The 15,277-nt window shown below is 37.7% G+C and overlaps 1 protein-coding gene across 5 annotated transcripts in view; it reads left to right on the top strand.

Moving 5' to 3' along the window:
- The window catches only part of RBMS3 (RNA binding motif single stranded interacting protein 3), a 706,597-nt gene that overhangs the window by 619,762 nt on the left and 71,558 nt on the right, over positions 1 to 15,277 (top strand). For all 5 annotated transcript variants that reach the window (XM_065753689.1, XM_065753691.1, XM_065753690.1 and 2 more), the window contains one exon: positions 8,347 to 8,393. In XM_065753689.1, the coding sequence (XP_065609761.1) occupies positions 8,347 to 8,393 (47 nt within the window). The remainder of the gene's footprint in view (positions 1 to 8,346; positions 8,394 to 15,277) is intronic.

Raw genomic sequence — 15,277 nt, 5'->3', positions numbered from 1 at the left:
TTTTAGCCTTTTGGGCTTAAAATGACAAAAGACAGCCACATTTGCTACAAGAGTCTGCAGAAACCTCCAAACGTGTGGCAGTATCTTGTGTGTGAAGAACAAGTACTCAGGAATTACTTAAAGTAGAAGACTCAGGCTCTTGTGTGCAGGGCTGTAAAAGCAAAGGCATATATATAGGAGACAATAACAATCCCTGAATAAAGTCAACAGTCCATATTTTAGGGACCTCTAAATCCCTGTTTAAATAGGAAATGCCATTGCAGCTATTATCTCCACTGTTCTATACTTCCTTCAGTTCAAATCCATTAAGAAAAGAATTTAAAGTCAAAGCTAGAGGCCACCTTTATGCCTATAGCCTGAGGGCATCAGCTTCTTACATCTTATGTAGTTCATTTGCTGCTAATGGAGTGGCTCATACTAAGGACAACAATATCCCTGTTACGTAGAGACATGGTGTGGCTGATGTGTTAATGATATCAACATTCAAACACTCTTTTTCAGTGATGGGATACATAATTTCATCTTGTTGTTTGCAGTCAACTATCAAACTACACAGCTGTTGTCATGGCATAATCTATAAATGTGCAAAGCTAGTCAAGATGCAAACTCAAAATATTTCAGGCTGGGAATCTGTTTTCTCAGATTTACTAATCTCTGGTTAATACCTTGCTTCACATTGGGCATTCTACTCAAAGCATTGATGATAATGCATGCTGCTGGATTTCCTCTAGATGATCCTATCAATTTCTTATTCCCTATATGAAATCCTTTTGTGAAATTAATCTTCTATTTTATGAGCATTAATGATCACGCTCTAAGCAAGATGAACCATTCAGTTGTTCAGAATGTCGCAGTGCTCAGCTAACTTTCCTACGATTATTCCTGTCAGCTTTAATTTCTCGAAAAAGAACAGGTAGTAAGCAGTGAGAACTTACTTATATTCTCTGGAGACATTCAAGACCTGCCTGGATGCTTACCTGTGCAACCTGGGCTAGGGAGCTGCTTTGGCAGGGGAGTTGAACTTGATGATCTCTAGAGGTCCCTTCCAACCCCTACAGTTGTGTGATTCTGTGATAGTGAAGTGTCATAGTTCTGATTACAAATGGAATCTGAAAATGTTCCCTGCACCTTTGTTCTTTCTCATTTTCTTCCCAAAAGAAAAAGATAATGAAATACCATCCAACTGATTACTGCCTTAATATTTCCACCCTGTCCAAACCCCATGATATCTAGACCAAAATGTATTTGGCTATTGTTCAGGTAAGCATTTGCATTCTTAAATACTTACATGAAGGGCATTTCTAATACTTCTGAGGATTGACCAGTGTTAATACTGAATTTGTGTGAGGGTTATTACTCAGAAGGGCAGGCTCCAGAGAAATGACACTAACAGTTTTGTCACTGAAATTACAACAAGTAGAGACAGACAGCTGTGCAAAATGGTAAAGGCAGGAGATTTAGTGGGGAGAAACAGATTGCTGCAGTGGTACCTCTGGCTATGCTATCCTCAGAGGTTTTGCTCTCTTCTATGGAGATCTTCTGTGGAATATAAAGAGAGAAAGTTTTTTATTAATTAATTTTTTAGAACAATTTTCAGGCCGTACTACAGAATATAATAGAAAATCTTACTCCTACCACACATTTTTGTAGATTGTTTCATAACTGTATATAAATGCTTTAATTGGATGTTAAATTCTATCAGCCTGCTCCACTTGCACAACACCCCCACTGAAATCCCAGCAACAATGTGATTTGGCTTGAAATGTTCACTTCATCGTAGAAATGTCTTTTAGTGGAGGCAGGGTAAGGAGAAACAAATTTCTTATCCTTTGTATGGTTTGTGCAACTCTTAGAAAGAGAGTGATGTGATCTGAGTGCCTGTAAGCTTCACATCACTGCACAAAGCTGGTAGCCCCAGTACTCTGAAAAAAGCAGAGGAGGAACATAGTCAAAAAAGAACTGAAAGTTGTTAGCTATCACCTAATTTTACATTGGCATTTGAGTCCAGATAGGTCACTACCTTTTAAGGTTAAGTCTTTAAAAATATACTGAATTTCTCAAGGGATTTTCAAGGGTTTTTGTTTTGTTTTGGTTTGGTTTGGTTTGGTTTTTTTTGTTAGTTACTTGGGGTTTCTAAGCAAAAGCCAGTTGTAGTGAGAGAAGAATGCTTGACTTTGAACACTTTTGGTCCTCACCCTTCCTCTCCTAGTTGAAGCCTCAGAAAACATTCAGCAGCTTGAGTGAGACATTAGAACTGAGAATTTGTGCTGGCTGACCAATTCCAGACTATGTATCCAAGAGTTTGCATTACCTACTGCTTTTTAAAGGCAGTCAAACTATGCAACTAATATATAGGTGAAATAAATATGCAATGCCCATACACATTGGAAATATTTTCAGTGAAATTCTAAACTATAATAACTAATTATTTCTGTCCAAAGTTTAAATTCTTTGATTTCAGCACAGGCTTTTCTGAGTCACGCTAGTTTAGTTCAGTAGTCTGTTTTGTAATTGTCCCTGACAAGATCATGTTGAGGAAATGGTGATGGAAAGTAATCATGTTCAAATTCTATCTGTAAAATATTTGATCTAATTTGCCTCTAAATTGTAATTGATGTGTCTGGAGGTGTATGATATTTCTCCAAAAAAGTTCATTAGGTCAAAGTGCGTCTGGGGAATCAGGAGTAGTTCCAAATTGGGATACGATTGGATTAAGAACTGCAACCTAAATTTTATGGCTTAATCTTTTATTGCAGATTTTTTGAAACTTTGACTGTTCTGAAATAAAATCTTTTGATATGTGCATTCAAGTGATTGAAATTTATCTGGTAGAAAGGGAGAAATATCACATAATTTGATAAAAAATGAAGTGCTTTGAATCAGTTCAACGTTAAGTAATGAATTGTAGGCTCTTCTAGAAAGAACAATTCTAAAAATGATAGCTTTTCTGTATCAACTCAAAGAGATTTAGTTTTTTTACAGTCTCAATATTATAAAACATTTCAGCAATCTTCTTTAAAATTCAGGCCATTTACATATTTTTGTCATCTTTCTTGCCAGGGGAATATCATCATCAAAGTCTTGATGTATATGTCACAACAATGACATGCACCACTGAATGTGACCCTTTTGTCATTGAATTTGGTCTGATGTGTACGAAGATATTTAATAATTTGCGAAAAATAATTCCTGTATTAATTGTTTTATTTGTTTTTTGTTTGTTTGTTGTTTCTCTCTAGTCAAGAAATTAACCCCCATTTCTTCCCTTTCCCCTTCATCCTCCCTTCCTCTTCTTTTTTTTTTAATTCAATATCACCTGGTGAAATTTCTAAAAAATTAAATGTTTTTACTTGCTTCTTAGAACAATAAGACATAGTAGTTTGTGGATGTTGCTTTTGTTAACAGTTTATCTTCTTCTTTGCTTTTCATTACAACTTTGTCTAATACAAACAGTAATTTAGAGAGAAAAACATAATAGGTATTTTGAGAGAGAACTCAGATTTGTTTTATGCTCCAAGGAAATAGGCAGTACTTAGATGTTCTCCATAATCCACTGTCTAGGACTAATCTATTTTTACCTAGAAAAATTACTAATTCTTTTGGTGGGGAAAAATTTACAGGCCTGAAAAGAAATTTGCAAATTTCAGTGCTCCTCATTTAATTTATCAGATAAATTGAAGTGGGAACAAAGTGGCTCAACAGCAAGAGCACAAGCTATGTAGATCAGACTTCCAGTCCGGTTCTGTAGTACAAAATGTTTCTAGTTATTCATTTGGGTTTCTGAACTTTTGAATTGCATCTAGCAACTCAACCTCTGACCTTTTGGGGTTCGTGAATCACTTGCCTGTTTTGACCTCAGTATAATGTGTTTTTCCTCTCCATAACTACTTTCTTCTCAGAAGCTGCAGCTGCTTAAGGAACACATGCATGTAAAAGCAAGCATTTCCCAACACACAACACTGGGAAATGACCCACTTTTTTTTCATATTCACCTATATATTTCAAAAGTGCCACATTTACATTTTTAGACTTCTCCTCTTCTAAAAAGGAATTGTGTTTTTAATTGAGAATTAAATTCAGAAATCTTTCTAATAATGTGAGATATTTCTGACAGAACTGTTCTAAATAATCAAAGGAGGGAATTCTGCGAAGTTAACTTTCCTGTTGACTGTGCTTATTTATTAAATCAGTGTTTTAAACAGATCTCATTTGTCTTGTTAGTTCTTTCCCTCTCCTCTCTAAAGTGTTTTAGTAGGAGTATCTGCTGTCAGGGCACAAGAGATCCTTGAGCTGTGATGCCTGGCAGATATTAGTGGTGATAACAAAACAAGCACAGGAAATTGTGTTGAAAGTTCAGTTGATTCTGCTGTAGTACCCAAGAGCAAATCCATTGCCCTGGAACAGCAGCTGGCAGTCTTCTGGCATGATAGGATGAGGAGCTGAGTCAGAGAAGATGGAGCAGAGAGGATTGTCCTCTCCTCTAACTTCCACCTCAGCTCACCAGAGAAATCCCTAGAGTCCTAGGGTACAATAATGCTTTTCTAAATCTTCCTTTAAGGAGGAGAAACCCAGGGAGCCTGCTGCTTGGAAAATCCATCACATCTGTAAATTTCATCTCTTTGAAATTTGGCAGCCGCTTTTTTTGTTTGTTTAACGGTGTCAGTAATTAGAAAACTACAGTAATAGAATAGCAAAATTTTTCATTCCTCTGTCCTACATTTGAACACTTCAGTGAAAGTAAGCAGTAAGTAAACATGCACAATTTAAATCATGTTTTTAAAAATAATGATTTTAACCAATATGTTTTTACTTATGTTTTTGTGAACATAGTTGAGTAAATATTAAGAAATATTCCTTATTAATACGTGCAGAACTGATAGTAGATAGTCCTTTTAACTTACGCTTTAAGGAACTGAGTATTGAAATATTGGGATGCAGAATTTTCATTCAGGAGGTATGTGTCTGTTATCTGGCATAAAAGTTCTGTGGCTCAGACATTCCTTAATAGAAGAGAAATATATTCCTGAAGCAACACTTCATCATCAGTGCCACACTCAGGTGGCATTTCATCAGGAAGTGTCACTATCAGAAGCAGGAATAAGTCCCTGTTCTTCCACTGAAACATAAACAAAACAGTGGATGAAAAGACCTGGAAGAAAGTACACTTCAGCATGAATGTAGACTGCTACAGTGGCGTCAGCCAGCACCTCAATACAGTTAATACCTTACAAGCCCTTGACAGCTATATTCACTTCAGAGTTTTTGAGAGAATAAGCTGGACTTCTGTAGCATGGAAATCTGAGGCCAGCCCTAATATTCTGTATTTGGTATTTTTGGAATTCCTGTTTGTGTGTTATGGAATAAAGTGCAGACAATTTTCCAGTAAGTTATTATTGCTCATCAGTTTTTATTAGTCATGTATGAGGATGCTTCAGACCATAAATCTTTCACTCGTCCAGGCTAACTGTTACCTCTTCTGGGCTTCTTGCCAGTATAATTTTTTAGGGAGAAATTACGCAACTTGATGAGAAAGAAATAAATAGTCCTCTGTTAGCAGCTATGTGAAATAGCAGCTGTTAAGGACTGTTCAGCAATGGCAGATATTAGCCGTATTACTTGGGCATCTGTAGGTGGTGTACCATATGCATGTACTGCCACATGCTGTGTCATTTTGTCTGACATGAAACTCTCACTGTCAAAGATGTTCATCATATTTATAGCGGTCACTACAAAATATTTGGACAGATTCTGGTAACCTGTCACGGTGTAGTATGGATATAGTTCCAGTATGGAGATGATAGTCTAGCCTTTAGTATTTTGGACTCACAAAGCCCACAGTAGTCACTGTGTCCCTTGTTCCAAATACCAGTAGTATGTATGAATGTGATGCAAGTACAGGGAGAACAGAGCATATGCAGTTTGTATTCGCATGCAAATGTGGAGCATGATTGTGCTGGAAGGCAAGCTGAGAGTCTGTATCATTAACATGTGCTCTAATGTTCATGAGAAATGTAGCTGAGAAGTGTACACGTACACACTGATCCTTGTTGGGGCTCCAGTGAAAGAAATGGTTCAGTTTATCCTTTCTACATCTTCATACTTATGTTCATCAAAGAAATTGGAAGCAGTTGTCCATGTTTTCCTTGCCTCCCAGCCCTCTTCCTTGCTGTGGCTTTGTCCTTAGTTGACACTGATCCAAACTGTGGGATGGATATAGTGAGCTCTGATCCATGCCATCCTGAGGACCATTAGGTCCAGAAACTCCCTTAACTGGAAAGCTTGTGTCATTCCTTTCTGAGGGCTGTATAATTTGCTTTATTTTTTTCATCAGTTCTGAGTAGAAGAAATGTTAATGTCAACACCGTGATTTACAAAGAATCTCTTACATTTGTTGTTTTGTTTTGTTTTGTTTTTAAATACTGTTAAACTAATTTTTCTGTAGTGCTTGTTCATACTATTTAAGTTGTATTTACCAACACCAAGATATAAAAAGAGAGCAGTGCTAAATTTTAGAATTGCTGAAAAGAGAAAGGAAAGTTAGAGTATTTTTCTCCTGAAAATGTATTGCAGAAAGAAAAAAAAATAATTATGATTTTAAAGTTTTATTGGCTGTCTTTTGGTATGAACCATATACCTTTCTATTTCCAAACAATGCAGTATAATGAAAATGTTTAAGACATAAGAAGGAAAAAAAAAAAAGGAAAAAAAAAAAGAAATTTAGTTAGATAACTCTTGATCATTTTCTAAGCTATTTTATTTCTTGCTCACCCTAAATTCGATTGTTTGACATTTTAACCTTGCAGAAACAGCTATTTTTACTTTTCTTTTTATAAACTGAATGCGTTTATAAAAACTAGCTGCATGTCTTATCCATTAGTCTTCTAAATCTTTTGCATGGGATCTAGTGCATATTTTATTAAAACAGTGGCATTTTCAGTAAATAGTCTGATTAAAAGCATCTGCTTAAAAGAGTAATGAGAAAAATACATATACTTCATAATGACAGAATCTTTTTTTTTTTTTTTTTGGCTATGTCGGTACGGTGAAGTCTATGCTTTCAGATCAGAAATGATTTTTGGCCTTTGGAAACTGGGGCCATCTCCTCGCAGACTGGTGATCAGCTGCCAGGCTAACGTGGCTCTTCCATGAGCGCTGCCAGCCCACTGCCTGCTCCTCACCAGTCCTCTTGCCCTTGCGGCTCAGTTGTCTGCATGGGAGCCAGCCAAGTGCAGACACTTCCCTGACCTGACCGAGCAGCCATCTGTAAGGGGGCAGATGCTGTTATCCAAAAGTACTTCTGTAGATGGCTCCAGGGGTGTTAAAAGCTCCCACCAGGTGTGCAGGCCCTGCCACGCGGTTAGTGAAGCACCTGTCCTTGAAGTGAATGGTTCTGTTTCTTGTCTCAGGCAGTGCATGGTCCGCATGACAAGTGGAGAGGAATAGAGTGCCTCGGGGTGGGAGGGTGCCCTGACCATTTTTCAGCTGCTCCTAATGGGAGCAGAGTACCCTGAGGATTAGGGACCCTATCCTGTCTCTTCCCATCCAGCTCGGATTGCCATCTTTGAGTCTGAGATAGATTGAGAAATTAGGGCTCCAGCTCTGCTCAGTCCCAGCCTTTCCTGCCATTCCCATACTTGTTTGCTAATGGTGGTGATAGTGACAGTGATGCTGTTTTGACATCTCCAAATCTTTTTGCACAGGTTGCTATCTGCTTGGTGGTGAACAGCAGTTGAAAGGCCCTGTGTAGGCCATAAACAAATTATTTGACTGTCTAGACCACTAAAGTACTTTAAAAGCCCTGTTTAAAAGCTCAGGCACTTTCTTGTTTGAGTTGGTGTTTTGTGCTTTACAGATCACTTGATGTCTCATGTGTCATGGTGATGAATCAACTGTAAGCAGGCCTGATTGCCCAGGCAGAGCCCTCAAGTCATGCGGGGTATGGCCTTGGTAGGAAAGATGAGATTCCTACCTGAGAAGATCTTGTGAAGTTGGCTTTAGGGAAATTAGAAATTACCTGTCAGACCTGGAAGAACAAGATTTGCCCCTGTCATGTTATACTATAAATGCACCGATTCCAGTCAAGGTGTTGATACTGGGGCAACAAAAATACCATTTGGTCTAAATATTATGGGCAGGTTACACAGAGCAGATCTATTTCTTAGGGACCTGTCAGGCTAAGTCCTATGACTGTGCTTCTTTGGACCATCTGAGCTTCCCTGGAAAAAAAATTATTTCTAAGTTGCATTCAGTTTTTATTCGCATTGGCACAGACTATGTTTAATGTCTCTTTTTTTTTTTTTCTGCAATAATAATAAAAATCTGTTTTTCTTCTCTAACTATGTGCAGGCTGGCATGGCTTTGACTTATGATCCAACAGCTGCTATACAGAACGGGTAAGAAACGCATGCTTTCTTATGCCTTTTTAAAAATTACTTTGAATACCATATTCTGTTTTCTCTTTCTGCAGTGAAACTCATTCAGAAACAAATTTACTCAGTCATATTTTGTCTGAAGCATGTGACGCTATACTGTCAAGTTCTTTTAGTTTCCCTTTTGTTTTTATGCCCCTTTGTTTGTAATATCCATTTGAATGGGAAGTTGTTTTTCCTAATAGTTTCCATCTCTATTTGGCAAATGCTAGTGGTTGTTTTTTTAATCTCTCTCTGTCATGAAATGAAAACCAGCGAAGTTTCCCTTTACTGACTTAGCTTTTGTTAAAATGATCATTGAAGATTCCGGCATATTTTGGATATTAGAGCTCTTACTTAATCTGGGTCCTCTCGGCTGCCTGGATGGTTTCCACAGCATTGTCTGCTCAGAAATGCCAAACAGTGCAAAAGCCTTATATTTGTGTGCAAGCAGATGGGATTCAGGAGTAGAATGTAGAACAACACTCTTTTTAATTCCCCAACTACAACCTTCTGGAGAACTGAAACTTTTTTCCAATTTGCAAATAAGTTACATCACCATATTATTTATGAGCATGATTACATTTCCAATTATTTCATGAAGTAGAAAAACAGATCCTTTCAGATAGAATAACAATAATTTGAAGAGAAGCAGGAGGCTCAGCTGTGAACTCTTTTGACGGTCACTCTTTGATCAGAGTGATGCTTGATATGATTATTCTATGCATATTTCTTTCTGCACTTTCCAGTGGAAGTATTGAATGTATTGATATTGGGGGAATGGGTTTATTTGTTAAATGCTGTTTAGGGCACTGCTAGTTGAAGCATTAAAGAAAACACGTTAACAGTGAGAGAAGCTTTAAAAAAAAATCAACAGTAATAGTTTGCATATTTTACTTAATTGCTCTTCACTAACAGAATCTCTGTAGGACTTGTGATGTTTTCATGTTGTGGATGAAGCAGCCAAGGCAGAGCACATCAGAAAAAAAAAAAGATTTTTTTCTTTTTTTTACACAGCTGTGATTTCCTAACCCTTTGGTTATGCTTCTCTGTTCTGAACCCCCCTGAAGAAGTCTTTCTGCTCTATCGTCATACTTTTCAGCTGGTAACATATTGTAGGCTATAAATAAAACCATCACCAGTTCATAATCCACCAGTGTTTCATCCTGACAAATGGCTTTTATTTCAAAGGATTTCTTGTACGTTGGTTGCATTAAATATTTGGAAGCTGTAATGTGAATGATCCTTTGATATTAATCTCATTTTACTTCAACAATATATTTTTCTAATTATTGAACTTATTTTAGATCCAAACATGCTCAGGTGTTTCGGATGCTTAGAGGGTTTGGTTGAACATGTTGTCAGTGATCATTTGAAAAAGAAATGTTAACCAATGGAGGGTTTTAGCTCATAGGTTTTTAAACATTCTTTTATTTGTAAAGCTTAAAAAACTACAGAATTACATATTGCTCTAAGAGTGACAATTAATTACTGTTTTGACATATTTATTCTTTCTAGAGCATCATAATATTTTCTATTTCATCAGGACAAAATCTTATGCACATGTTCTTCCATTAAGATTTTATCTGACCACATGCACTATCAAGAGGAGAAGCTCTTACTGGACAACACTGATTTGTCCTCCAAAAGTGGCATAACTGTTATTCTATCCTCTGGTTGCGTCTTTATAATGCAGTACCCTGAGGATCACCAGAATTTAGTTTACGTAGTTTCTTTTTAACTCTCCAGTCATTCACTTAGAGTCGCTATATATCCTGTTGTTATTGTTTTTTACTATTTTTCATCAGCTCTTCACTTGCATGTTTACGGGTTTTATTTTCACTGAGAGCAACTTGGTGCATTGCCTGTAAAATGTGCAAATGCGATTTGTTGCTCTCAGCCCAGCAGATGGGATCATAGCAGGTGTGTGGCCATGGTGAAAGAGAATGAATTTAAAGGCTCTTACAAATTACAAAGTGAAACAGGTCATCTTAAACATCCAGTGAAGGTGCGTTAGGCAAGCACATCGCTCTTCACAGTGAGGACAGTCTGGAAGTGAACACAAAGCTGATGCTTGCAGCCTGTTTGTGTTGATAGTGTGCCCTAACTTTGTGGGTAAAATGCTGCATAACACTCTGAGGTGAAGTGGACCAAGTGGAGAAGTTTTGCATGGAGGAATCTATAAAACAAACACAATCTCTTTGTAATAGGCCTATTCGGTGTAAGCTGGTTAAGTGGGTGTTGTCCCTGCATGCAGCTCAGGATTTATTAGTCAGCTGTAATAAACAAGAGTCACTCAGTCCTTCAGGTGCCCTCCCACACAAAGACAGGAGATGAGAAACAGCAAGACATGTAAGCCAAAGTGAAGATTCGGATTAGGTGTGAGTTACTAACTAAACTCAAATGAAAAAAAAGAGTGATTCTATTTATTAGAATCCTGTATAAGATTGGTGGATGTATTTCATGCATTTTAGCAGATATAAGTTACTAAGTCCATGCAGGATATACAGTGAATGGGGCAGTCTGTTTGTGAAATGTGCCACTGCATGTGTCATGAAGAGGTATTTAAAATTTCCAACTCTTTAAGAGATTTGGATTATACTGTTTTGTTTTGGGGCATAACCAAGCCTCTGGGAAGAATTTAGATTCTTAAATGCTCTCCAGATGAAAAGGCGGGTTCTTGCAGCTCTCAGAGTAGTACTATCACTTTTATTATAGTGTAACTGCTTATTTGTCTAGAAAATCTATCACTGAAATAAAATAAGAGAGATGGAGGCATTCACTAAAAATAGCAAAGGCTTTTTCCCCACAAAGGAATAGATTATTATTTTATCCTTTTTTAGTCTATTGCATTGTAAGGCATGACTCCCCATTTCATTATATTGTTTTTATGCCCATGTAACTCTGTTTAAGCATCCAGTGGAGTTGTATCAGCATAAAACTGTTGTAATGGAGTGGAGAATCTGGCCCAACATATACCATAATATTGCAGTATGTGTTATTGAAGATGTGGTAGTCATACACGTCAGTAGATAAGCTCTTTTCCCCCTGCCAATTGCTCCATGTCTTTTTTTTTTCTTTTATAATCAGCCTTTTCTGAAATGCATTTACAAAAGAAGTCAGGCCTTGTACTGGGGTGCAGTGTGCCTCTTGTAAAATGCTACCAACTTTTCAATTGGTGATATTAATATTGTTTTAGTGGTTTAATGCACTCATTCAAAGAACAAGAGAGCACCTGTACTTGCACTGTAAAGATGCTCATTTAAAATGTTGCTGAGGCTTGAGTTCTCCTGGCTGTTCGACTAAGATCGCGATGTACTGTATCAGTTTAATATCTGATATCTGGGGGACTATACTGTGCATTTGCAGGCCAATGGGCTCAATATTCAGATAGGTCTTTTTCATCTCAAACATCTGACTCTGTGGCTTATTGCAACAGAAAATTGCTGCTCTGATAACGCTTGGTAATACTCTTACATTATGTGAGCCCCAGGATACTATTTATGAATGTAACTTTTTCAGTACTGCCTGCAGGCACGAGGCATGAGCAAATGGTGTTTATTGCAGTGCAAATAGGGTCTTGCTCTTGTACAGATTCTGTGTGGAAGCTTGCACGTTCTCCCATAGGATGGGAACCATATGGATTTTTTTTTTCTATTTTTTGGCAGGGAAGTAGCGACCAGACGCTCTGGATAATGTAGTCCCCAAATGCAGAGGGAGGGTTGATGTAGGAGCAGAATGTGTACTGTTTCTGTTAAGCAGCAGACACTGTTCTTAAAACCTTACCTATGTGTGCTGATGATGTACTAAGAAATGTGGTTCTTTTAACATCTCATAAAAATATTTTCTTTTGAGTCCTTTATAAACACTTCCTCATGAACATTCAGGAAATCTTTTTGTCTCTTAGTGAACAGGTTTTTTTAACTCTTATAGAATGCAGGCATGCTTAAAAGGACTATTTTAAATGCAAGGGCAGTGTCTGTTTCGCCTCTTCCCTCCCACCTGCATCTCTACCCTTTTGCTTCTAGCAGTACAATTGCAGATGAGGAGCAGGGATGCTGGCTCAAGCCTGCAAAAATAATATAAACAAACAAATAAATAAATGCATACATACATACATACTTACTTACGTAAAAGAGACCTGCATGGGCCAGTGTAAGGATGCAACCTGCAATTGTACAGGATGCAGCAGAGCCTTTTGGAGAACTCTCCTTAGAGCTCCCATGTCAACTGCCACAAGGTTTGTAGTTCTCAAATAAAGTACCAGAAACTGATACTGTACATTTCAATGCAAGCAAACACAGGGCCATACTTGAACTGTATATCTTAAGTGTGTCACAGCTAGTATAATTCCTGTCTCTTTTCACTCCTCTTCCTAATGTGCGTATTCCAGTGACTGAGAATCCTACATCCCTTTGGACTTACTTGCAACATCCTTCTTCCACCTCATTTTGCTTCTCTGCGGGCCTGAAGGAATGTTGATGCATTCTGAAAGCCCGGAAGTATAAAAATCAAATATGGCAAGGTCAGCAGCTGCAGATCTTCTTGGGATGCCTCAGATGTCTATATCAGAGCAGGCTACACTTTTATTTTTGATCCTCTTGTGTGTTTTTTTTTCTTTCTTTTTGAGGTCCACAGTGTGCCAACTTCATACTAGGACATTAGCCTGTTTGCATACAAATGTAATATGGGAAGATGCCTCCACATCCCATGGGCGAGAGCATGGTGAGCCCTCCTTTTGAGCAAGAGCCACTAGGGATGTGTGTGTAGCTGCAGCACTGTCGGAGGTTAAGCATCTTGAAGCTGGAGGATATTCCTCTTGAGCCTATCGTCATCATTCCACTGTACTTTACATGTGGCAGAGACAGCTTCAGAATATACTTGTTCTGTTCTTGCTCTGTTGAATTCCCTCAGGCAATATACAAACACTTTTTTTACAACCCTTCCGGCATAAATAACGCTGTGGCAGGAAGGAAAACCTTTGTCTCCAGGTACAGAGAATTCATGATCGCAAAATATCTGACCTACAGCCTCTCAGTGACTCAGACTGTTAAACTCAATTTATTATTATTTAAGCTGAAATATATGAACTGCATTTTCTCACATTGTCATTTTCTGTGTCAGATTTCTTTCTCTTCTTTAACACTCTGGTGCATGCATTTTCACAATATAACTGAGTGTCCTGGTAGTGTGTTGTATTTGATGCCTATTTGAAAGCATTCCAAACTGCGTCAGATAAATGGTATTGGCAAAGGGTACTGGAAGGGTTGTATTTTTCACATTACCAGAGTGTATATTCTAGAAACTTATGTACTATTCAGATAACTGCATCTCTAAGCTGAAAATGAAATGGTTAGCTGTCTGTCAAGTTCTTGGCTTAGCACACATTTCCTATAAGTTTGGTAGTATTTACTTGGATTTATTGGAGAGTTTATTTCAAAGAGCCAGTTTTACTTCCAGATGGAAAAATTTTATCCCGTGCGCTTTTCTTTGTCCAGGTGATTCATACTTGGTGTGAGCACAGCTTCAGTGCCAGGACAGATAGAATTAGAATTGACAGAAGAAAAATGTGTTGTTTCTCTAAAGAGTTCTGTTTTTAAACTGTCCTTTGGTTGAAGAGTTGTTGTTTGTTTGTACTTCTGTTATACATTTAACCTGTAGAGTAAGCTCTGCCCATCTTCTGTTGACAATTTTCATTTGCAGCACAAAGCATTTCTTAGTTCATCCACTTAGCAACTGTATTGCCAAAGTGAATTCTGGTTAACCTTTATCTGGGAAAAAGATCCTTGTAACAGACTAAGATAACATACACATCATCCTAAAGCCATAGATAAACCTGCCTGGTGCTATAAAAATCATTCCCCTCCCAGCCCCAAATTTGTACAAGCATAATAGGGTGCACTTGATACAAGCAGAGGGATATAAATGTTACTAAGTTCTCGTAATAGGATATACAGAAAATTGGGCAGAGGCACAGCTTTAAAATAGTCTCTGTGTGAGCATTGTAAGAGCAGATAAACGTTCCTAAAATAGCAATATATTTCTATTAAACAAAAAATCACTCAGACGCCACCTGCTGCTTTTGGCATTTTAAAATCTTGTTTGGAGTAGAGAGAACTGATTGCTTCTCTGTCTCCCTCTCCCCTTCTAACTTTGAATGTTTCTGTTTCTACCCAACCTTCAGAGGTGGCAGCATGTATTTCCAAGCTATTGGGTGGAGAAATTCAGTGATTATTTGAGCCTGCATCCAAAATGAATGCATCCAGTCTGAACTAGAATGATTAGTATTAAATCTGGTATGCCAGGGTGTGCACTTGTTTAAACACCAGTAATGATTTTTTTGTTGTTGTGAGGCTGTCATGGTAGGCTACTGTTGATTGCCTCAGTGTGGGGAGAAAGAACACAAAAAGGAAAGGAGTGCAATGCACTTTGCTGCTACAGAGAACATATGTGCAAAATCGACTGTTATTTGTAGGGTTGGCATGTGCTATATAAGAATATGCATGGAGTTTGAATCAGACCAGAGAACGTTGTGCAGGAGTATGTTTCTCTTTCTTAAGTGTTCCAAAATATTAGCACTGGGACAGCTGTAAGTCCACAAACATTCTATTTTTAAGCAGCATTGTTTGGTGGTTTGTTGTTTTATTTTAGGTTTGGTTTGGGTTGGGTTTTTAGTTTTTTTGGTGGTTTTCTTTTTTGGTTTACAGTTAAAACTGAAAGAACGACAAACACAAAAATCTTGATGAGTACATGGGTATTAAGTACTTACACAGTACATCACTAGTGATGTTTTCCACGTGATAATATTATCAATGATCATTTACCCACAGGGAAATAGAATGAATAGAACATTTATTATTGTCAAGCAA

Source organism: Cyrtonyx montezumae, unplaced genomic scaffold (assembly GCF_038088225.1).
Source record: "Cyrtonyx montezumae isolate F1298 unplaced genomic scaffold, pur_monq_1.0 scaffold_8, whole genome shotgun sequence".
Classification (NCBI taxonomy): Eukaryota; Metazoa; Chordata; class Aves; order Galliformes; family Odontophoridae; genus Cyrtonyx; species Cyrtonyx montezumae.
This window is presented reverse-complemented; position numbering and strand designations above follow the sequence as displayed.